Genomic DNA, 25,003 nt, shown 5'->3' on the forward strand with positions numbered 1-25,003 from the left:
CGTAAGACTGAGCATGTTTTTTGGCCCATCTATTTAATTACATTGTAATGCAATTAAGTTTTAATAATTCTATTCTGTTGCCTTCTACTTCGCTGCCTGCTTACTTACACCATTGTAAACAAAAGTATTTTTTGGTGCCTGTTTGCCCCTGTCAGATTGTACTGTTGATTGTGTCCCATTTTGTCATCTTAGGGCAGTCACTACTAGGCAAGGGAGCTGTGGTCACATTGAACTATTTTTGTTTTTTGGAAAGTTTTAATAATGTTTCCCTGTAAGTCAAATCACACAGGTTAATTCAGGTTATTATTTTTTTTTAATGTTTTTCTTACTGTCCAGAGTCCTGGGTCAGCTTTTTCTTTGTCTTGTCCTTTTGGCTATTGTAAATTCTTTCGTGTGTGTCTCTCTCTCTGCAAAGATCTTGTTTCTTCTAGTCTTTGTAACATGCAGGTCATCACTTTGTAAATTTACTTATCTATGCGTGTGTTGCACTCTGTTATTAACTGTGATTGCATTTAACTCAAAAGCCAGCTCAGTTCTCGGCCTTGTGAAACACACTGCTCAGTTCACCTCCAACAACTAGCCTTATTTTTGTCTGACCAGTAACTTGAGTTAACTATGATTAATTGAGCCAAGTGCTGCTGGGGAAAGAATGCTTGCTACTCTAAGTATAAAACAATTTAACAATTTTTGTATGAAATTTTTCCACATTCCTACCTTTGATAAATTATCCAGAATATAAGGCTCATTTCTCTTTTTCCCATTACTGCTGTAACCTCTGTGTGTGTGAGACATTGATGCAAAGATTTCTGTTCTGTTTGGCTTACCTACAAACTAACTGAATGCTTTAAAGGACAAGGGGAGAAAGAGTCTAGATAGGAAATGCTGATTGTGGATTACCAGATTGTAATAAGCAGAGTGCCCATTTCTCTGCCAGGGAGAACAAGTATCCATCATCTTCTGAAGAGATTCATTTGCCAAGTAGAGACCAGTTCTGCTTCTTATCATTTCTTTCTGAACGGGGAAAACTGCAAAGGTTCAATTCACTTTGATTTTCCTTCCACACTTCCATTTATGACCTATTGGGTATAAGTAATTCAATCCTGCTCTAATTTACATGCTTAAAATTTGAGATCGAGGCATAGAGAGCACTCAGCAGATACCTGTGGTGTACAGCAATGTAAGGCACTTGAATAACTATGAACCTTTGGCTTTGCCCTGGGCAGATTCCTGGGAGCACCTCCAATTATGGCACTATATTGGTGCCAACAGTTGTGATTCCAGAATTAGTCTGATGTTTTTGATGATGATGAATGCATTGACATGGTGAGATCACTTACAGGTCTGGCAGTTCTAGAAGACAAAAAACGGTAGTGGGGAACGCCTGTGTGGTGAAAGGAGGACATCACATGTATCAAGCCAATTAAGAAAAAAATGGCAGGTAAAAATACTGTTGTTAAAAGCAAGTAAAATGCTCGAACTCTTCACCAGAAAAACACAGAATATGATGGAAGCTGCTGACTAAATACCACAGAGTCGTGGTATATACACACACTAAATACACCAGTCGAGTTGAAGGACTTCACCTCCCATTCAGGAAAATTTTGGAAAAAAACCTGGTAGGCAGCATTCAGTCTGTGCAAGACAAGCAGTGTCAGTTTACAGAGACCTGATACATCAAATGTAAAATAATCTTGATTTGAGATGTTTGAATTTGTTTTAATCTTGCCTTTCTCAAATATGTTTTTGTACTTCTCTCACACATGTATCCTCTCAATTAGAGGGTATCCCTGTCAACAGCAGGGTGTGCAACAAGGAGAGGGAAAATAAAAGGCAGAGTCTCTGTGATTCATTGCAACATGGTTGCTACAGTAGGCAGGGGAAAGTGCAACAGTTCTTGAGGATTGTTAAAGTCAAACGTGTAAGGCAGAGGACAAAAGATAAAGAAGTGTTTTTCTCAAATGTTGTATGCCCTTGGGTTTTGTTTTGTTTTTCAGTTTTCCTGAGATACCTATAGTAAATTCTTGCCTCTCTAAAGTCATTTAAGTGGGCAGAGATTTCACTCACTATCTGAGACTTCCAAAAGTTGAGTATGGTTGTCTATATACTGATCTAGTGCTTAGAAGCATCATGTGGCCAAAATAGGATTATTCAGGTAGTACAATAGGAGATGTTATGAAGGAAAAGTCACATACATCTCTTTTTCCTTTCTTCCAAGGTTTTCTGAGGAGCTAATAATAGAAAACCCTCCTTTTGGGCACAGTTAAGTAGTAGCAGTCCAAGTACCTGTCTGTTTTCTCTGCCTTTCTGACTTACTGAAATAAGCTGTAAACAGTAATGTCTTACTTGCCTCCAGTTTTCTGTGAAGTGCAAATGAAGATCAGCTATTGCAGAGCTACTGAGTTTGTTCCAGCTTTCTCTGAACAGCTCCTTTGAGACCAGTGAACCTCAGCATGGTTACATTTCTAACTGTTAAGCCCTCCTTATCTCCAATCTGGGCAGCCCCTGCTTGTTTAAACACTTCCTGTAATGAGGCTCGTGTTGACATAGGCAGAGCCAAGCCTCCAGCTATTTCCCACTTGTAAGTTATGTCTAATGCCTCTTTCCCTGACATTTTCACTGTTGGCAGAATTCATAATACCAACACAAAAATGAGCTGATACTTGTGCAGAGCTGTAGGTGCTCACAGAACTTTATAAGCTTAAAAAGGAGCCCTTCCTGACTTGGGGAGCCTAACCTAGCTCTCTGAGCCTCTGGGCTCTAAATACTGAAGAGCCACTGCTTTTCAGTTCTTCATGCATTATGAGTACAACTTTAAAAAGGAGTGAGTATGAAAACATCGTTCATTGTAGGACTGGAGCCTTATTCACAGATCATTCAAATCCAGTATTGTCACCCGCAGGGGAAAAGAGCACAGGGAGAGGGAAGGTCAACTTGTAACTCCAGGGCTTTACTGCTTTTCCTCTGTTCCTGTTTTAGATTAGTGTTTTGGTTTTTTTAATGCTGTTGCTCACTGAAGTGTCCTAACAACTTTCTCTGCATTCACTGGTAGAGTAAGACCATCAGAAATGGAGAGGCTAGGAGGAGGCAAGTCCCTCAGAAAGGTGAGCACCAGAAACTTAATCACTGTTGACAGGAGCACAACAGGGCATTCAGGCAGGCAGGTGAATGAAGCATTTTTTGCTGCTATACCTTATGTGTTCTGATCTTAATAGGCATGAAGGAGATTCCTGGCACTGTGAAAAAAAACAAAACAGTCCCTCTCCTCCTCTGAAACTGGCAAGTTGCAAAAGGGAAGGATTTAATCTTTTAGCCACAGTCCCCATCTCATGTCTCTCTGGTCTTCAAAATAAGTTAAAAGTGCAAGCAGTCTTTGTGTCAAACTGTGGATGACATGGTTTGCTGTGTTCTCTCCGCACAGATTGAGAAGTTGCAAAATCAAATTGAAAAAGAGAAGCAAAGTAATCAAGATTTGGAAACCTTGAGTGAGGAGCTGATAAAAGATAAAGAACAGCTACAAGTCGTCATGGAGACTCTAAAAGCTGACAAAGACAGACAGGTGCAAACTTCACAAATATAAAATAACAACATGTGCTCAGTAGTGGTAATTTAATGATGTCATTTAGAGCATGAGGCTTTCTCAGGGAGATAGAGCAATTTGAGAACTATTAAATTCAGGTTGAACTTGTTCAAATAGAGGTTAAAGGCTTCTTCAAGTGAAAAAGCCCAGCATGTTTTGCTAATTTCTGCTCTTGTTACCGTAGGGGAATCTGTCCTGTTTATAAGGACAGATCATCTCTCTTTGGGGAAAAAAGCCCCTAGATCTTACTAAATGGAATAACAACTGGATTTGGGATGTGCAAATTAATCCCCATTTTTTTGCAGAAGATTGGTCTTTTGCCAGCTGTATGACCTGATCAGTTTAGTTTAGGTTTTTTAGCCACACAGCCTTTTTTGCCCTGTTTAAAAAAGATACTGAGAAAGCATTTATGTCTTCTGGATTGATATTTTAAATGCCCTTCAGTTTTTACTGCTGTGCTGCAGTTCATGTGCAATGCCTGGAAACTCTGTTATTACAGGTTTGTGCAAGGTATCATCTGTATTAATTTGACTGATGAAGAAAACACAGACATAGATTATTAGGGACTGGTCTGAATATTCTCAACCTGTATTAAAATTTTCTCTAAGTTTTTGTGAGGGGAAGATTAAATAGCAAAATGTCTTATTCATGTAGTGCTTTTCATCTTGAAGGATTCTTACCTAGACTTCTCCCTGGGAAAGTGCACTTTACCTCCAAAGTCTCACATTTCAGTTTAAACAAATACAGACTCTCTGTGGCAAGAATAAATAGATGCTTCGAAGGTAGGGCAGGAAATAAAACCAGAAATATCCTCAATTGTCAGAAAGGGGCAGATTGGGATTTTTTTCAGGTGTAAGTCCTTTTGATTTCTGTGGATGTTGTTTAGTATAAGAATCAAATATAAATTATAGTTTAAATTAAAGTTGCATTAGCTGAAATTTGACCAGTGGGAGAAATGTACTGTCCTTACAGAAAGTGTGTCCTTAGTGACATCTGTAACTGCTCTACATTTTCAAGCATTCTGAGCTTTCTGACACTTTATCAGAGATAATTTCAGTCTTCAGATCCCAAAGTTGAAGGTAAAATTGGACAGAAAGATAACCTTTATTAGGAATGATTTGTAAGAAAGCATGTTCTCCAAGTGTTCTTTCAAGGTCTTCTGTCTCCTTTCTCCTTCTGCCTCAGCCATCTTAGCTAGTAGCAGGACTGTTTTCAATTTATGAAAATCGTGGGTTACTGGAGGTAACAAGTTCTTTCAGTAGTTTGGGTTCTTGGTTATAGTCTGGGAAAACTGTTAAAAAAATTTGTCTTGAATTAAATGGACATGGTTTTGTTAAGTCATCTGTCTGCTTTAGGACTAATTTGTACTGCATTTGTAAGGTAGATGAGTAACATTTGTGTGACTGTTTATTTAGATACAAGACCTTAAACAAGAAAATGATCACCTTAATCAAGTCGTCTTATCCCTGAGACAAAGATCACAAGTGAGCAGCGAGGCAAGAGTGAAAGATATTGAAAAAGAGAACAAAATCCTTCATGAAACAGTCACCGAGACAAGTAGCAAACTGAGCAAGCTGGAATTTGAGAAGAAACAATTGCAAAAGGATTTTGACCAGGTTAGAGAAAAAGTGGAAAGAGTGGAAGAAATGGAAAAAGAACTCCACCGGCTGGAGAGGGAGAATGAACAGCTCACAAAGAAGGCAGCAGTGATGAAAATAGTGACAGAAAAAGTGGAAGTTCTTGAGCAGGAGAATGGGGATCTAGAAGTGGAAAACAGGAAGCTAAGAAAATCCTTGGACACGCTGCAGAATATTTCCATTCGACTTGGGGACCTGGAAAGGGACAACAAACAATTGGATGAAGAAAATCTGGAGCTTAGAAAAGTGGTGGAGACCATGAGATTTACCAGCACAAAAATGGCACAAATAGAAGCAGAAAATAAAGATTTGGTGAGGGAGAAAGAGGACTTAAGAAAGAATGTGGAAATGTTAAAAGCAATGAACAAGAAGTCAGAGAGGCTGGAGCTAAGCTATCAGAGTGTCAACTCTGAAAACCAGAGACTTCAGCAAATTGTGGAGAACAGCAGTAAAAAGATCCAAGAGTTAGAAAAAGAAGTACAGGGAATGGAGAGTGAAAATCAGGTCCTCCAGAGAAACCTTGAGGAGCTAAAGGTTTCTGCCAAACGGCTAGAGAGGTTAGAAAAGGAGAACAAAGCCCTAGAACAAGAAATGTCTCAGCTTGAGAAAGACAAAAAAATGCTAGAGAAAGAAACAAAACGGCTTTGGCAGCAAGTGGAGATGAAAGATGCTATTTTGGATGATAGTACAGTAAAGTTGGCAGTTGCTGAGAAAGAAAACAAGACACTAGAAAAGGAAATTGCTCGATTCAGAGATTCATCTAATAAGCTGAAAGAATTTGAAAAGGACAATAAAGATCTCCTAAAGCAAGTCACAATTGATAAGAGAACACTAGCTACATTGAGAGAGGTAAGCAAAATAATTCTGCTGGGTTGTATGATGCTGTTGTTTTTTCAGGTCTGAAAGGTACCTGAGGGAGACACCTGTCCCATAGGAGATCTTCACAGCCTTAACAGTGATCACTGGATAGTGTTGCCCTGGGGAATGGAACATGCCAAAACCTGCAGTGTGCTGCTTTGTGTCCACAACAGTCTCAAAATGACATATTTTTTCATGCAGGATAAGATTTTAACACAGCTCCCATGTAGCATCTGTAAACCAAATACTTTGATACTTTCTCAAACCCTGTGACCACAAAATTGTTTGCTAGCATGAGAGCTTCACTAGCGGAGATTGAATATCAAGCCTAGAAGTCAGAACACTTGTTGAGGACCCACTGACGTCCCTGTTCTGAGACAGACAAGAACCATTCCAGATGACCAACCTAACCCTTTCAGTAAAAGCTGCACTGAGTTTCTGCTTTAGAGCTCCTGCGTTTTTTCCCCAGAAGCTTCCCTGCAGAGTGAGAGTGTGCCAAGCAGCAGCGATCTCTTCCAGGACTGAGCATTAGGACATTGGCAGTCTAATGGGCACTCATACATGAGCAGATTCAGGTTATTGCAACTTGCTCTCATTACCTGTCCCAGCTGCTGATGTCCTGCCAAAAACAGGTTTTCCTGTGAAAGAACATTAAAAGGAAAAAGGGTTGTGCTGCAGTAGCTCAGTGAAATAAGTAAGTTTGGCAAGACTAATGCAGTAAGCAATTACTTATTTGAAGGTTTAGTTTTATTGTAGTTTTTTGAAGCATTAGTGTAATTTTGAGAAGGATAAATATAAAGTCTTATCAGAAACATTTGAAACAGTCCCAAGTTATGTTTCTATCCAACTTTCCTTAAAAATAAATAAAATAATAGCGTTTCTGAGAAGGCTGCTTTTTAATCTTTCCCTTCTCAGGCTTTTGCGAATTTCCAGTGGTGCAGACCCATGCAGCAGCCCATCTTCTTTTCCTTAGTTACTTTCTATAGGTTCTGCAGAAGGAGTTCATGGATATTGAAAGGACCTATTTGCAGACCATTGGGCTGGCACTAACCCAAAACCATACCTTTTTTTCCTTACCATGTGACAATGCATGGCTAAATTTGTGCTATCAGGGGGCTATGGAATACCTAGATTCTAATCAAGTATTTTTAAAAATTTTATTCTTCCTTCTGCTTGATATTCAGGATAACCTTTTTTTTCTTTACTTGCAGTGTTTCAGTAACTTTGTTGTTCTTTCTTCCTGGCTTGTTTAGGAAAACTTTTAGCAGAAACACAAGCAATGTGGATCTCTATGGTACACTTGTATTTCAGAGAATTTTGAATGGTAGGGATCTTTGCATTTAGCCATGCCCCAAAAAGAATTTGTTCCTTACAGAAATGCAGACTGGTATTGTCTTCTCAGGCCATTTCCACACAGACCACTTCACTGGCATAACAGCAAAGCATTGTCCCAATATACCTTCTGGTACAGCTCCATCAAGTCTCCCCCTTGTATGACTTCCTTGTCAGGTTCTGCTTAAGTTTCTTCCCAAAGAAACCCAATTGGAACCAGATTGAAACAGTAGATACCAGAATAAGTGGCCAAGCTCTCTAGTCTCCAGAGCTGTCCTGTTTCTTGGACTACAATGTAAATATGCTTTTAAAATTTTGGGCAGTAATTCACCGTATGTCAAACTCAGTGTGCTATTCACTATTGGCCCTGTTACCAAGTCCCTCAGAAATACCATCTTAGCCATATTATCTCAGCAAACTTTCATCCTGAAGTCCTGTCACTCCTCTGTGTATGTGCCAGTGCTGGCAGGGCTTTTTGTCTTAGCTTAGAGGTGGGAACTCCCTCTGCTGGTGTCCCTGCACACATCTCTCTGTGGCACAAAGATGGGGTGTCTCCTGGCCCACACACATTCCTTCTTTTGGCAGGTGGGCACGATGCCAGCGTTGGCTGAAGTAATTCAGTGAGTGAGACAAAGGCCAAAAGAAGCATTCTACAAATTCATTTCAAGTAACCTGTAAATAAAAGCAGTCAGTTTGATTCTGCTTTCAGCTGTCACTGATGAAGAATTTTAGCAGACCTGCTTGAAACTAAGATTTTATCCTATGACTTTTTCAGTACTTTATAAAGTGCGTATATAGTGCTGGACAATTATCACCACCCTTTGCAGAGCAACTAATCATGTTGGTGCTGTTACAGGATTTGGTCCTGGAGAAGCTGAAGAGTCAACAGTTGTCCAGTGAGCTAGACAAACTGAGCCAGGAACTGGAGAAGATAGGGTTGAACAAAGAGCTGCTACTAGAGGATGACAGTGGCAATGATGACACGTAAGGAAACTGAGCTTTCCTCATTATTCTTTTGAACTCAGCCTAACTCAAGCCCTTTGCCTTTCTTTTTGGCTCTCATCTGTCTTGTTCCAATTGCCTGTAACAATTTTGGATATTTTTCTGAGCCAAGCTTGGCAGTATACTGTAGGTTTTGCAAACTGTTTTCTTGGGTGGAAGGAAGAAATGCCATTTTCTCTCTCCCTGATAGCAGTGTTTCTATGGTTCCTCTGTACTCCCCAGCAGAGTAGCTATTTCAGTGTATATTTTTCTTCATAGTCTCTTTACAAGTAAGAACAGTGTCTATTCAACAGTGTCTGTCATTAATCCATGTAATTGGTGATCCAGCCACTTGTTAATATAAACATAGATGTTGCCTCAGAAATTCCTGATTGCAAGAAATTCCTTTGCAAATCTTACAGTGATGAACAAAGAAAACCCCAACACAACAACCCACGTGTATATAGGCTTCTTGGTAAGACCTAATTAGAGAAACATACCCATGTCATAGGAGTCTATAGACTGTGAATTTTTCTCCTTGTCAACAATATAAAAAGAGAAGAAATTTCTGTATGGTAATTAGGGCAAAAAGAGAAAAACTTTTTTTTTCAAGTTACGTAACTCTTTGATATTTCTGTACAACCATGCTGGTGTTACCTCTATTAAAACTGTCTGGATTTTCCAAAAGCAAGTTCTCCAGCTATAATCTATCAGTAACAATCTGCAGCAGTAGAGGAAATAATTTTCCTGAAGAGTAGAGCCCATGTAATTTAATATGGAGTGAGATTTAGAATGGGTAAAGGAGAAATCTGCTATGTAGATGGTGGCTCATATACTGGTGGCAGAATCGGAGAGCTGTTCTTGTGTTTTTCAGAAAATACAAGGTTTTGGAGAGCAAAACTGAATCAGCACTAAAATCAACACTAGCTTTGAAAGAGGAAAAGATTGCAATGCTGGAAGCTCAAGTGAAAGACTCTCTGAACTTGAACCAGCAGTTACAGAATGATCTAAATATGGTAAGAGGTTAAGTGACTTTTAATTGTACACATTGCAATTCTGCACATTAACATGTTTGGGGATTTTTTGAGGGCTTTTTGTGGAGTTTCTTGTTTTGTTTTTAAGAACAGGTCAGCTCTGTCCCTCCCCATGCACATGCTTCCCAAGAACCTTTTTGGCTGGACTACCTTTTCTTGTCCTGTTCTATATAATGACACCAAATTAATAAAAAATTTCGGGTTAGGGGCACAGCAGAAGGGGGTTTTTGCGCAATCGCTTGTTGCAGGTCTGTTTTCCCATGAGGTTTTTTTCATTGCCATGGTCTTGTTTCTCTACCTTATTTAGTGGAAACATAGGCTGAGGAAGGCTGCATTTGAAACATCTCACGTAGGAACAGCCTATTTGTTAGGTGACAGTGACCTTGAGTCAAAGGGCACCTGACTGGAGGACAAGAGATGTGGATTCTTCTTCCTTTCTGTGTCTCAGTTTCCCCATCTGTGCAGTGAGTGTTGTTGAAACTTTGAAAGTCTGTACAGTGCAAGAGAGGAGCATCATATCCCTTTATTATTAACACGTAATCCCAGTTCACTCATTGTTGAAGGTTGTTGCTTGTTGACTTTGTAGATGAAGAAGGATTTTGATGCACTTAAGCAGACTCAACAGGATGGGCAATATGACCAGAAGTCACTGAGGTGTTCAGCAGAGGAACTCAACCAGCAAACGAATGAGAAATTGGAAATGGGGCACCAAGAGGCTACCACAGAGCTGCTGAAACTGAAGGACAGGGCAATTGAACTGGAAAGGAATGTAAGCCTTCTCCTGTTTCCTCTTAGCTCATAGACTTCTCTTGTGATCAAGAATGGGTTGCTGGAAACCGAATTTTTGAACTTAAAGGAATCTGGTGGGTTTTCTGGAGCCTAAGCCTACCAAATCCCTTGGAAGTCTCTTAGGACTTCATGGGACTTAAATGCTTCATGTGTCTCGTGTCCCTTTGCAGGGATTGATCCCGTGTATAACATCTGTCCTACCTTCATTTAGTGCCGGGAAGAGTTTGCTCTTGCATGTTTGTTGCAGAATGGTCATCACTAATTAATTCTTATCTTTGATAGGACTCCAGATGATCAGGACAGCTGTTTCTTTTTTTCCTGTCACCCTTCAGTGCATTCTCTCTTTCAGAACGCAGCCCTGCATACTGAGAAGCAGCTCCTTAAAGAACAGCTAAAGCATTTGGAAACACAGAATGTCTCCTTCAACAATCAAATCCTGACACTACAGAAGCAAAATGTCTTCCTTCAGGAGCACAATACTGCCCTGCAGACACAGACAGCCAAACTCCAGGTCAGGACAACCTTGCATCTCTGTGCCAGGATACTGGATTTGATTATAGTAGTGTAGATGATGACAGCTAATAAGTAAATGTTTGTGTTGGTAGGCTGATGTAAAGGTAAGGCCCATAAGGTGGAGCTTAGTTTGAGGTCTAAATGTCTCCAAGCTAGGAGGGAAATGGGCTTTGTAGCTAATACCTGGGAGCTGTCTTCAGCAAGAAGGTGTATTTAGAGAGAATTTGTTAAAAACAATACAGTAAAATCCAGATGTGTTACTCCAGAGGCTGCACTTCTAAAATAAAAGAACTTTGTTCTTTTTTTTTCTGTTAATGCTATGCCTGTGAAAGAGCTTAGAAGAAATGGGAAGAGGACACAAATCAACTCCCAGGAGTCATTATAGCAAAGAGTTCCAATCACAGTTTTCATACTTTCAGATGAAATGTCAAAGTTACCAGTGGAATATAGATACTCTTAAAACTCACTTGAACTTTGAAAAAATAAACTTAGCCTGGGAAAGAGACCAGTTTTAAAGGACAACATTGGATTAGCTCTAATTTTTTTTGTTGTGACTTTTGCTTTACAAGCTTTTCCTCTTGCATGTTAGAGGTTTTTTTGTTGTTGTTCTCTTTATTTCTCACCTGTATTTGAGTAATAATAGCAACACATAAAATCACTGCACTACTTGTCTACTGAAACCAGACTTGTTAGAAGTACTGTCCACATACATAGTGATGCAGTTAATATTTTTGAGTTTGGGTGAACTTAAGCTTTCATTACCTGTACATAAATGTGGGGTAACTTTTGACTTTGTACGTCATTGTCTGAGAAGCAATTGAGTTGTGAGTATTCCAGCTCATCTTTGCCTTCACGCTCAAGAAGTTCTAGTAAAACAATTTGGAGGTTATTTTGATAATTTTCATACTGCTGATAGCGTGGTTTTATGAGATGCATAATACCAACAGTAATACCAAAATGATGCCAAATTTTTGATAAATGTCTTAAGTCTACCAGACAATGGATGCATTCTTGACTAACTATGTGGATACAAGGTTCTACAAAATGTTTGTTGTGTGTACCAGTAGATGTGAATAAGTAATACTTTCTTTTTATTTGAGAAACTTTAGGTAGAAAATTCAACTCTCAGCTCCCAGAGCGCTTCACTGATGGCCCAGAATGCTTTGCTCCAAAATCAGCAGACAGCCAAGGAGAATGAGAATGAAAATCTACTAAAACAGAAGGAGCAGCTGAAAGCAGAGTATGAGTCATTGCTTCAAGACCACGAACACCTTGCTTCACTGCATGAACGGCAGTCTGCAGAGTATGAAATGCTAATAAACCAGCACAGCTGCCTGAAAACATTACACAAAAACCTGGATCTGGAGCACAAAGGTTTGGGTGAGAGGTAGGCTCACTGCTCAGTGGTATAAATGTAGTCCGAATGTGCCCATGTTATAAATTTTGCCTTAATTGTTGGTCTACACTTTCAAACAGAAATTACTAAGTTGTTCCTCTGAAAAAGTGTCCTCTCATTCTTGCTGTCATTAGGACATTGCAAAGCTCTAGCCAATAGATTTTAGACTCTAAAGGTGGCAGACCAGAGGTGACTGGTGATACTTAGTAACCATGGGCTCGGGTATTTGTGAATCCTTGGTCAGAAGTAGCTTAAATGCCTTTACTGCATTTAAAGATTTGTGCTATAATAACGTGAAACTTTGAAAAGATTTTCCCAGTTCTGCTGTGCACGGTATCTCTTCTCATCATGAAGTCTGCAAGTCAGATAGGTAGTTGCCCACGTGTGAGTAGTATGTATCTTGAGAAATTTAAATCATCAAAGTTTGTGTGTGGCATCAATGCCATGTCAAAGGAGGCTCTCTGATGGAAGCCATTAACCCAGCTAGGAGATAGTGATGTGTTACTTATTTTCTTCTAGTTCTCACATTCTAAAGCTTTTACTTCAGGCCTTTCAATTGAATTAGGGAATCAGTAATCTGTTTATTGTTTAGTCTCTAATCACTGTCATTTTCTGACAATTGTGTGTGGATTGAACAATATACATAATGTTCTACTACATAAATTCTGCTCTGCTCGCCTCTCGAAACTTTTCTTACACATTTCAGTGATTTTCCTCCATACACTTGTATTTAGGTTTCATTTCCATGTAAGATCATGAGTTGGGTTCAGAGCAACTCAGTAGTGACCCTTGATGGTGGACTGAAAACTGGCACTAGTAAGGAGCTGGCAAATAAAATGTGTGGTAGATTTTTATAAAGTACAGAAATAAACCTGTTGTGATTAAAATATCCACTGGGGCTGTGTGACAGGACAGCTGCTTGGCTGTCGACTAAATGAGCTGTAAGTGATTTCACAAACACTATTCCTGCTTACCAGGTCTCTCTCAGACTGATTAATGGTTCTCGTTTGTTCAGGCTTTGCTTGAGATTATCACACTGCTGCAGTGTGTTAAGGCAGTGTTCTTTCTTTGCTTGATGAGTATCAAATATTAAACAGTTCTAGCTTAAGGAAAAAATATTTCTCAAAGAATAGGTTATCTGTAGCAATAAGTGCTCCAATCACCACTGTAATGAATAACAATTTGGACTACTGTTTCTGAGATGTTGACTGCCAGTGGGAGATGTTGCAGGGGAGCAGATGGTGGCCTTCTCTAAACTCAAAGCAGGTTGAGTTTGGCAGTTTTAAGAGTGCACTGTCCTCCTCAGCAGATCAGCCTCAAAAGATACTTATCAAGGTGATTTGTCCAAGGACAACCTGTGTCTCCATTTGACTTGTCAGGAAACAGCCACGTTTTTGAGTGTGTGTTTTGTTCTCCCTCCATCATATGCTATGCTGAGGGAGCAGAAGGGAGAAAGTTAAAAAAAACAGCTATAAGAAAACTGTTTTCTTATGCTACTCTAAGGCATTTAACTGCTAAAATGGAATATCTCACTTTCAACTTCAACTAGAATGCACCACCTGCTAAATATTCCCCAGAGCAGCTCAGTGCAGCCAAGAAGTTTTCTTGTGCGGTGTTTTGCTTGTCACAAGTCCAGGGTAATTGTTTTTTCTCGGTTGGTGACAGTGCTGTAATCATAGTTAGGGTGCTTAAGGCATACACTTCTGCACAAAGCTGTGACTGCAGCTCATCGAGAAAAATCCGCAGCAACTTTAGCTAGTGTGTGAACACCTAGCACTGTGTACAGCCAAAGTCCCCAGGGTTTGTTCACTCTGATGCATTCTAACCACAGAATATTTTCTGCACCTGAGCAAACTTCATCAAATCTCTCTTGATTCTGTCTGCACAGTATTAACACCAAAGTGTGGATTTAATAATGGGTTGTGTGTAACTGCAGTGAAATGGCCTGTCATAGCCCAGCAAACCACAGATGTGTGGGTTTTGACTAAGCAGTAAAAGGACAGTTAGTATGCTGGGGTCTTTTACCATTAATAGCATTTTTTTGACTTTGCGATGTTTGACTGACACAGAAAGGCTGGCCTCTCCTGCTGCACTTTAAAATTGCTTTGCATACTGCACGTTACTAAGGGAAGGTAATAACTTGCTAGCTATGATTGATTAACAGATCCTTGAGTATTTCTTTGTAGCTTACTCTGGGGAAGTCTAATCCTGCAGAGACACTGGAAGAACAATCCCTGCTGTGGAGGGTTGCATATTGCATGGAGTTGTATTATTGTGTTACCAGTGCTGACTGGTAATTATTTTTCTGGGTTCCTATTGCCATATGCTCTTTATCATAGCTGACCATTTTTTAAGTTCTCTCAGTCACAAACACCTACCCTCCTAAAAAAACAGTAGAAAGAGTGAAAGCCAAAAGGAATAAAGAGGAATATGATTGTTCAGTCCTAGGAATGAATTGTATCAGAGCAAAAGCGGATTCCATATGCATGTGTTTTTTTAAATCCTTCTGTCCAAGAGCCTTAAGCTTAAAAAAACACATGAGTGCTGAGTAGTCAACAGGATGGGTAACCTTGTCCCTGGTGGTAGAGTTGTCAGGTTGCACAGGTTGTGCTCAAATGGTGGACTCTGGTGCTGAATCTGGAGTACAAGAAAATTTTGCCTGATGATTTCATTAGAGCTCTGGAGATGCAGAACCATGTGCATTTTTGCACAGTCTCCTCTTTCTTACCTTTCATCTAACAACTAGGAGTGCAGCTGTGGTCTGCCTCAGGCTCAGTGTGGCAGCCTGTGGTGCTGGGCCAGGCTGGTAAAACTGGACCAGTATGCTGCTTCCCTTAAGTAACCCTCCTTAAAAAACAGAGAGCTTGGATAAAAATGAACAGAGTAGCCCTATCATACAGAAATGGCAGAAGAATTTACAACACAGTTTCTGCAGAGGCAGCCGCGATCATCTCTGCCAGAGGACTGACTGCGGAGTTTGTCTTCTCATACTCTGGATTGGCACGCAGTCTGTCTAAAATCCTTCTTGGAGAGGGATGTGAAACCTTCCTCTGCTTTCAGGTTCTTCCATTTGTTGTACAGACATTGAATTTTAAATGTCCCAGAGCTGAATGGAGGAAGAAAACAAATAAATAAGGTTAATTAAAGTCTACTGCTGTTACTAGGAATGAATAGCATAAAGCAGCTTTTGTCTGGGAGACAGGTACTTTTCTGTGTGGCCCTTCAATGGACTGGAATTTGGGACAGGCTGTAATTTGACCCTGGGATGAAGGGAATGGTAGCCTGAAAGAAAAACAAGTTGGCAGGAGTCAGTGTATTTGGTGCTGTGTGCTGGTTTTGGTTTTGTTTTGGAGTTTTCATGACTGCAGAGTAACTGTGCTCTGCATTCATCCCTGCTGGCATGAAAAATTATGAATATGATGCTTGTTCTCTTTAGCTTTTTAAGCAATGCTGCATCTTTCTCCTCATTTCTGTTTTAAAATTGCTTAGAAGAATATTTCTCCATTACTGACACAGATGGGCCAATATCCTTTTATCACAGTCACAGAAAAATGTGCTGATGACTTTTGACATTCGCTGCACCAGTGTCCCCAGAGGCCTCTGCTGGTGTGTGTATGGGCACAGATCCTGACAGAGGCCACAAGAGTAAAAAAAATCTGGGAACAGCTTGCTGTTTTGTGAAGTGATCTCAATCCACCTCATTCTTTGCAGCGTTTTCTGAATGCAGGTGGTGTAGCACCTCAGAGAGGCTGAGCCTGCCTAATATTTGCCTGTGCCAAATATCAGGGGAGTTGTTCCACACCTCTGTTACTTTAGCATTCCACAGGTCAAAATTAAAGACAGAGTTGATGGCATCAGCCCTCTGTCTCTACCCATCTCCTGGGGAGTGGTTTATGCACAAGTTACATAAACCAAATAACAGTGGCAGCCTGGATGCAAGCACCAACGTTGCTCTTGGTTTTCTCACTAGTGAACAAGTAGAGCCACTCAGGCAGGTGAGTCAGCCTCTGCTTAAAGGTGTTTTGCTGTCAGCTCACTGATACTCTCCTCATCACCTGTCTGGAATATGCAGGAGATTAGTACCTATGCAGGATGCTATTACCTGTGCATATAAACTAATATGCATTAGGTTGTTGCCTAATAAACTCACAGCACTACTTTCTTGTTGCTTTTTGTCTGCTGCTTTTTAGTCAGGTTTTTGACACCTGCCACTGACAATTATTAGTGAATGGGATTCCAGTTTAGTGGTGCAGTTTCCACTCACTCTGGAGAATCTCATATTTTTTACCAAATGACCAGAATCTGGAATTGAAGCAAGATTCTGGCAATTGTGCTCTAGTTTGCTGAAAAAAATGCTGCTTTTTTTGATTTTTTTTTTTTCTTGAAGCTCTCTCTGCTGACTTGTATACTAAGCTGAATTCTCATGCATAGTGTGGAAATCTTCAGCCTTGGTAGATGTTTAACTGCAAATGTGGATGAAATTAGGCAGGCAGGAAGAAAAATGCTTTCTGGTCCTTTTGATGTTACCCATTAAAAATCTTAACCCAGAGGAAGGAAAATGCTTAAATGAAAGCTGAGAGTATGCTACTCTTCCTTTTGCAGATACAACAGTTTAATGAAACACAAGGCAGAATTGGAAGAGTTGGAATTAGTTTTAAAAACTGAGAGAGAGGTTCTGCAACAAGAGAGAAGATCAAATGCAATAACCACTGGGGAAAATCAGAAGCTGAGGGAGGAACTGGACAGGTATGGTTCCTTCTCTAATTTCTATAAGATTAAAAAGTCAATTATGCAAACAGTGGTTGTTTTGCTGTGTTGACTGTAATTCCAGATGTTGACTGTAACTCCAGAATACCTTCATTAGTGTATCTGCTTTTTTCTCAATTTCTGTCTTATTAATTAAATAATTTTAACTCACTTAAGGTTTATCAGCTTCATGAACACTCATCAACTACTGTTATTTGGTGCTTCAGACATGGTCTGATCCTGGGACATACAAAGGTGTGGTTCAAGTCACAGGTGTTTATTGCAATTGGCTGTTTCTAAGCACCTTTAGGTGGAACGACAAATGCCCAACCACCCTGATAGTATCTAGAATTCTGTGAAGTGGTTCTTAACCTGGTTTTTTTCCCCTTAAGGACAGCTAGTTTATGAGTTTTACACAATATGATTTAGCTCTAGAAGCTACCTACCATTATTTATTTTCTGCTGCCTAGAAAAAACCTGCCGTTTCTGTTACTAAAAGCAGGCTTAGTGGCTCATGATCACTGGGTAGCTGGTAACTCATGGCAGAACCCCTTTTGAGATCCAGCATCCAGACTCTACATAATGCAGCAGTAAAACACCAGGATCCCTATATCCTTGCCACTGTTCATGCTACAAAGGTGTTTTGAGAAACAGTTTGGTACGAGTAAGGGGCCAAGACTTTATCAAGTTAAAGCAATGTCAGATTGAATCATATTTAAAAGTCACATGTTAAGTCGAGTTACAATTGTACAAGTGTACTTCAGAACACTGCAGAGGAGGTTTCCTCAGGTTTGCTGTTTCTAACTCAGTTTCTCAGGGACAAAGGAAGATGTTGTAAAATGTTGATTGCAATGCTGGCAAAGAGCCAGGCTTAGCTGATCTGTCAGCAGACACAGAACCTAATCTTTTTTAATTATCTATTTATTTATATCTTCATGATTTGTAGACATTTTTAGATTTATCAAAAGCTGTAAAAGAATGCCACAGTATCATCTTAGAATACTACAGGGTTTCACAGTTCAGGACACTTAAATGCTCATTTTTTACGCATCAGGATAAAAAAAATAACCTGTGAGTGTTTATTTTTGCCAAGCAGAGCTACCTTTTAATACTCTCAAATACATTGTGCCTCAGAAATTTGTTGTGTGTTTCTTACATATTGAGGAAATAGAAGTTTTATGTTTCATGTATTTTTTTTTCAGTTCCTTTGTAGATTTGAAGTTTTTTATAATGCTGTCACTATTTCCTAATAAAATTCTGTTATATGCTTAGAATAAAAATGTCCTTAGGAGTTATTCTTTGGAACTAGATTTGATTCAGTGACAGCTGCAAACTGGTGGAGTGGTCTTTGAATATGAGGTCCTTTCTGTGAAGTGTCCTTCACAAGTCTGCTGGCTTCTTCATGTTTAGGGTGAATTTCTTGCACAGCCAACTAAAGGCAGAATATGAAGGGCTGCATTCACACACTAAAGAGCTGAAAACTTCCTTGAATAACTCTCAGCTGGAGCTGAATCGTTGGCAAGCTCGCTACGATGAGCTGAAGGAGCAGCACCAGTCCATGGATATCTCTCTGACCAAGCTGGACAACCACTGTGAGGTGAGTAGCTATGGGTATGCAGCTACTGCTGCATTTGTGTTACAGAACTGACTGTCATCGTGTGAAGTTTTTGACATGCTATATATGAAAGGTCAAACTATATGACAACACCCCAAAGTTTATGGATTTTTATCCTGAGTTGCCATGCTTTTGTGTTAGCTTGATTATAGTGCACTCCAGGGAAGCCAGATCAGAGGAGAGATTAATTTGTCTTGTTTAATAGCTGCTGTCACGTCTGAAGGGAAATCTGGAAGAAGAAAACCATCATCTCCTGAGTCAGATTCAGATGCTGAGCCAGCAGAATCAGATGTTACTGGAGCAGACCATGGAGAGCAAGGAGCAGTATCATGAAGAACAGAAACAGTACATGTAAGAAAAAAGAGGTTTGAATTGTGAAACCTAAAAAGGCCATCTAGGCAAACAAAGAATACAAATCATCTATCAGGAGTAGAAGGACAGGAAGCAGAATGATAGGTCTACTTGATATCTGGCTGGAAGAGGGGGTGTTTAAGTGGGAGATACAAGTAATGGGAGAAGGCACGAAATTTCTTCACATTGTCTTACTGCAAAGGAATGTTCAGGAGTCACCTGGGTAAGCAGAGCTCTTTTCAAATAATATAGATCAACCTATGTGGAAAATGTAGCTGTAAAAGATGGAATGCTAAACTCAGTGGTAGTTCTCAAAGAGTGGTTTTGGAAAGCTTGGAAAGAGTTTGAAAGACAGCTGAATTGCAACAAAAATTTAGTCTTATGAGAGTCATTTTATATTTAGTTTGTGAAGAATAGCAAATATTCATTCTCCTCTAGTTTTTGTTGCTTGCATTTTAAGAAGTATCTGCTTTGATGTAGTTTTCAAGGATGCATGTATGAACGTACATTGCTGCATCCTTCATGTGCAGTGTGACACATTCAAGTGAGATACTCTGCTTAAAGACACTGTACATTTAGAAAGAATCCTATTCTCTCTGCAAGTGAATTTCTGTTACTGTTATGAAAGAAGGAAAAAAACGTTCTCAATCCTAAGAATTTTTAATCTAAGCACATCAGGATGATGTGGGAGTTACTGAGTTGAGTTTTGTATCAGTGCTGGATTATATAGTTGAAATTTTAGAAATTGTTTGCTGAAATTGGCTGAATATGGTTCAGATGTATTCTAACACGTTTATCTCGGTGTTTGACAGTTCTGTGATGGAGGTACATTTGGCCTACTACCTGAATGAAAATAAGATTTGCTAACTTCCACTGTGTAGGTTAATAAAATAATGAGTAAAAGATATAATTCATCTTAACACCCACCAGACAAACTCTGACTGAGGTATTAGTGAGTAATCTAGCACCACCATCTACTGTTGTTCTTTCACCCTTCGTGCTTATTGCACAAAAATAATCCATCAGCAGATTTGGTAGACTTTTACATTTGCACTTTGTAAACAGTGTGAATGAGCTCCGTAGGGTTCTGAAGGTTTGGGATAGGAAAGCATTTCAGTTTCTTTTCTCTTTTGGTGGCTCTTGGTCTTCAGGTTTTTGATTATGCTTAATTTCATACAGTTGATTCAGAATGCTTTTTCCCCCTCACAGTGATAAATTGAATGCCTTAAGGAGACACAAGGAAAAACTTGAAGAGAAGATAATGGATCAGTACAAGTTCTATGATCCTGCTCCAAAAAAGTAAGTCCCACATGGATTCAGTTCTGCTGTTGTACACATTTGTGAGAGTGAGAAAGGGCTTTCTTTAACTGGGGATAACAGAATCTTAATCTAAATAGGGGCAATCTTCACTCTAACTCAGCAGGTTATTCCCTGAAGCAGCAGGTTGTGTTAATGTAGAGCACAGGACCTCATGTGGGCCCTCTGTATTAATACAGCAATCTGAAACAATATTAATTGTGAAAGAGCCATTTTACTCCCAATATGGTGACTAAGCAGCACTAGGAGCTTCCAGAGATGCTCTTTCAAAGGGGATAAGCAATCTGTTAGTGAGAAAGGACTCTAAAAATTATATTAAAAGCAACAAAAAAGAGCCAAGCTAATTCCACTATACATAGCTCTGACTGATAGCCTTGGCAAAGAGAGAGATTCAACTTTAAAGTGGTTTTGATTTCTTTCTTCCTCAGTCTGTTCCTGTAGTAGAGCTTTTCACACTGTTAAAATGTCTCATGTGGGTCCATATGTGTAGTTTAGAATTCTAGCAGAGGGAACAGTTGTCTTTCTCACATTTCTCATGCTGAAGAAATATTTCTGTAAAGTACTTTTGACTTCAGGGGAGAAATGGATCTTAAGTTCTGTGAAATTCTTGCTGCATTTTTTTAACCAATTCATGACAGTAAACAAATAAGAATGTAGGATGGCTTGATGTTTTTAGCACAGCTGTAAACTTCTTTGGGGAGTATTTCTTGTAGAGTTTTCTGAATTCCATTCACAAAACCTGCTTTATCAGAAAAAACCACTGGATTGGAGCCAGAGCCTTAGTCAAACTAATCAAGCCAAAGAAGGAGACTGCAAGGGAGAGGTTGAAACCAGCAGCAGAAAGCCCCACATGGCATTCTGAATCCCCAGAGATGGTAAACTCTCCATCTGCCTCCCAGAAATTGAAACATCAACACGAGTCTCAGGATAATACCTCTCAAGGGTCAAACCCTATGGAAGAGAGAGAGAACCCTGGGGGTTCTTCAAACAAAGGTAAGGAATGCCCAGCCTAAAATCAGGAGCTGAAAAATATTTTAAAAATATTTAATATGTAGGATATGTTAATATTCAGTCACATTATATTTTATGGGGGGTTTTAGTGTTTGGGGTTTGTTTTGTTTTGTTGGGGTGTTTTTAGTAAATTAAAAGTATTAGTAAGCAAAAAACTGTAAAGTAAAAATTGGAGTAAAATGGAGAAGGTAGGAGGTTGGTTTTAATTTGATTTCTTCCTTTTATCTAGTACTTCTTCCTTCAGGTTCTGTATAAAGTTCTTGATTTGCCCGAATGTGTTGCATGTTACTGAATAAGTTGGTTGAAATATTTCATTTAGTGGGGTTTTGCAGCAAAGCAGTCTCAGTTTAAAGCAGGATCATAAAATAGTGTGTGGTTCAGGAGCAGAGGCTGCTCATTTAATGGGCACGATCTGGCTGACAGCCACTGCCAGCAGGTGGTGCACATGCAAAACAAATAACATGGCAAATGCCAATTTAGCGTAACCTGGTTATTTTGGAGGACTTTGCCGTGTTTTGGCTTTGAATCAAACTAGGGATTTCTTAATGTAAAATGTTGAAATGATTTTTTGGTTTTTGAACACTAAGACAAACGTAAGGAAGATGGAATGATTTCTTTTTCTGTTTAGTTAGTTTATACAGTAAATCAGGTGTTCCTAATAATGGGAAAATTAAATGAAAGCTCCTCAAAATAAATACTCTGTCATCCATATTAAAGGTAATGTATATCCCAAGCTTTGTTTATTCTACTGAGAGCACTGCTGTCAGCTTCTATATATAGATTATTGTCCTTCAGGAATACTTTTCCAGAACCAATTTTGATATTTGATATTTGACTTGAATTATAATTTCTGTCTTCCCACTGCGGAGTGTGGGAAACGGAAGGGAAGCAGCTGAAAAAAGTAGAACCCTTGTTATAAACTACTGCAAGTATCTGTCTGTCTGAAGCTTTTGTTTTGATTGGATTTTATATTTCTCTCTACCCATTCAAATTCTTTGAGGTCGTTTATTCACTTAAAATAAAAATGCGTGTCTCAGATCATCCATGTGATTCTGGATGCTGAGGGTTTAACACGCATCCAGGTTTCAACATGGGAATTTGGGCTTGGGTTTCCACAGAACCACAGCCCTTGTGGAGTGCCAGAGAAAAAACAAAGTGTTTGAGACTTCATTTGTTTTGATGTTCTGTGAAACACACTTACTTATGTGAAACACACTTATGTGGAGTCCAGGAGCCATCAGTATTCAAGCCTAGAAGACATCTAGGACATTTGAGTATGTTATCACTGAGTAACGCACACACCTACTTGATTTTATATTATTAAGTAAAAACATTTTAGGTGATTTAACAGTAATTTCTTAAAGGACTTGCATATAGTTTATGTGTATGTGTTAATCTATGCATTAATCTGAGTCAGATTAGCTATGATTAACTATGCGTTCATCAGTCCTCCAATATAGGTGTTAGTCGTTGTTTAGCTTTTTTGTTTTTACTGGTTATGTAGTCTTTGATCTGTGTTTTATTTACAATGCTTTTATTTTCCCTTTTTTCTTCTTCTTTTTGGGATACCTGGGTGATAACAATTTAGCTGCACTGCGCAAAAAGATTGCCTTTTTGAGAAGCAAAAGCAAGGATAAAGAAAAGTCTCCTAAGTCTCCATCGAATCATCAATCTTTCTCTAATCGGCTCCGGTTCTGGTCTTCTTCCGACATCCCATCCTCCCCTAATGAACCTCTTTCTTTCCCGGAATTGGGAGTTTTCTAACACCTTCTCTTTAGCATTTTTCTTCATTTATTTCTGACAAATATTAAAAAAACAAACAAACAAAAAAAAAAAATCCCACACACCTTAAAAGAACACGCACATTGATAGAAACACTCAGCATGTCTTTACAGTACTCTAAATACAAGCAAAGATTAGTGAACATGGACTTAAGTTTTTCTGTAGAAGATGAATCACTATTGCACACTGTGGATCATTTCTTCAATGCAGCACACTTTTAGGGGACCTCATGGCGTATGTATATTGGCTGTGGTGCATGTTGTAAGTAAGTGAAGTTGCTGTTTGCTTCGATATTTTCTTGCAATCACATACTTGCCTTGTGTCCAGTTGAAGTGTTGAACTGATTTGCTTTTGCTATGCCTTCTACAGTGTTGTAGTTCTACTAAAATACAAATACGGTCTCAAATCCTAGAGACTTTTCCAATATTCTATGCTACTAAATGATTACAAAAGGCAGGATTTTTAACATCTTTATCTGCTTTTAAATAATCTAGCTTTCAATATAGAGTGGAAGCTATGGGAAAAATTATTCTCAGCCAACTGTCTTGATGTTTGCATTCAAACATGATATTTAGTAACGTTTTACACTTCCAACTATGAAAATTCATCTTGAATTGAGATGAAGTTTCAGTTTCTGCTGCTTCAGTTTCAACTGATTTTTTTGGAAGAAGGAATTAAATTTGTTCTCTTAAGGCAGGAAATAACCTTCATCTTTGATCCATTGCCCAGAATTCTTGTTGCCTCACAGTCATGACCTGGTTGCTTCTGAAATGAGTGTACAGGTCCAGAACAGTATGCTACAGCAAAGAGGCTGAAAGATCTCATCCCCCTTCTCATTCTGAGAATTGTCCCTCAGTCCCTCCCCTGCTACCAGGGACTCTGGCAGAACAGCCCATTTTGGGATTTGCAGAAGATGTTTGTTTCCTGGGCAATTAATATTTTTGGCATCTATGGAAGGTGTTAAGTGCATCTACAAAGTCCATTAGAAATACAGACTTGCATGACAAGCTTTAGCCAGTAATTGCCCCTCCAGGCACAGCATAAACTTCAGTTCTGAGAGCAAGTGCTGGCCCTGTGCTGTTGAGCCCACACAAACTGTGGGAGAAAACATTGTTTTTGAAGTAAGCTTCCAGGAGCCATCTAAGATGACAGTAGCTTGATCCATTTGTCTAATACAACTTTGCAGCTGCTCTGCGCTTTGAACTGTCTGTCCATTGTCTCTGCAAGCTGTTGATTTTGACTGCTGTGCTCTGCTGTGTTTTCAGCATTTAGTTTCTATTATTTTATCAAGTATTCCATAGAAATGTACAAAATACTAGGATCTTGCATCTCATTTAGTGTGTTTTCTGTAGTAAATTCTTCAAATTTTGTTCTTCATGTGCCTTTAAGTATTAACATTCACATTGCAATGAGTGAATTGATGTACTGCATCAGTAAAAAGAATTTTTCAGCTTTCTGAATCTAAGTAATATTCTAGCAGACAGATTCTGTTGTTCTTCTGCTAAGATCCCAGGAACTCCACTTAAAAATCATTGCACCAGAACGTCATAAGAGCAGCAGAGTTTCAACCTTGTAAAGACTGAGCTCTTGCCCACAGCAAAGATCTAAACCTGAAAGCAGTTAGCTTACTGTGTGGATCGTGCTAGATAATTTCCAAATCAGCATTATTTTTCTTTGAGTAAGAGCGTGACTACTGTCAGTCTTTCCTTATTCTATTTTATTACTGAAGTGCTTATAAAATGTACCTACAAGGAATAATGTTATGGGAATTTTACACCTCACTTATCTTTTCTGGATTCATGTCTTTGCTCCTTTTCTTCCTCCTTTCACAGTAATTGTTGCACGTATAATATCAACCCTCCCACCAGCACTAAGCAGCCCTTGTCACTCCCACACGAGAGCACACATGACTGACAAGCTGGTGGCAGAAATTTCCTATCCACTACTGAACTGTTTATGGAAAAGCTTGCAAAACTAAGCGCCTCTGTTGTGCAGTTTCTTTGTGCCTGCTTGTCATGTTTGTATGGGCAGATAAATAAAAATCCTCTAACGCTATTTTTTCAT

At 39.2% G+C, this 25,003-nt stretch overlaps 1 protein-coding gene across 4 annotated transcripts in view; it reads left to right on the top strand.

Annotated features, from left to right (window-relative positions):
- Window positions 1-25,003, top strand: part of CCDC88C (coiled-coil domain containing 88C) — a 100,894-nt gene that overhangs the window by 68,600 nt on the left and 7,291 nt on the right. For 3 of the 4 annotated variants that reach the window (XM_027885314.1, XM_027885315.1, XM_027885316.1), the window contains exons 14-25: window positions 3,419-3,556; window positions 4,993-6,063; window positions 8,261-8,388; window positions 9,260-9,401; window positions 10,006-10,188; window positions 10,558-10,719; window positions 11,831-12,108; window positions 16,720-16,863; window positions 18,274-18,460; window positions 18,684-18,829; window positions 20,039-20,128; window positions 20,898-21,139. In XM_027885314.1, coding sequence (XP_027741115.1) covers window positions 3,419-3,556; window positions 4,993-6,063; window positions 8,261-8,388; window positions 9,260-9,401; window positions 10,006-10,188; window positions 10,558-10,719; window positions 11,831-12,108; window positions 16,720-16,863; window positions 18,274-18,460; window positions 18,684-18,829; window positions 20,039-20,128; window positions 20,898-21,139 — 2,911 coding nt within the window. Of the gene's footprint in view, window positions 1-3,418; window positions 3,557-4,992; window positions 6,064-8,260; window positions 8,389-9,259; window positions 9,402-10,005; window positions 10,189-10,557; window positions 10,720-11,830; window positions 12,109-16,719; window positions 16,864-18,273; window positions 18,461-18,683; window positions 18,830-20,038; window positions 20,129-20,897; window positions 21,140-22,745; window positions 23,005-25,003 lie in introns of those variants that run through there. The other variant, XM_027885317.1, reaches the window with a different exon arrangement.

This window comes from Empidonax traillii, unplaced genomic scaffold (assembly GCF_003031625.1).
Source record: "Empidonax traillii isolate 1590-97213 ecotype Southwest subspecies unplaced genomic scaffold, ASM303162v1 scaffold164:size861626, whole genome shotgun sequence".
Taxonomy (NCBI): Eukaryota; Metazoa; Chordata; class Aves; order Passeriformes; family Tyrannidae; genus Empidonax; species Empidonax traillii.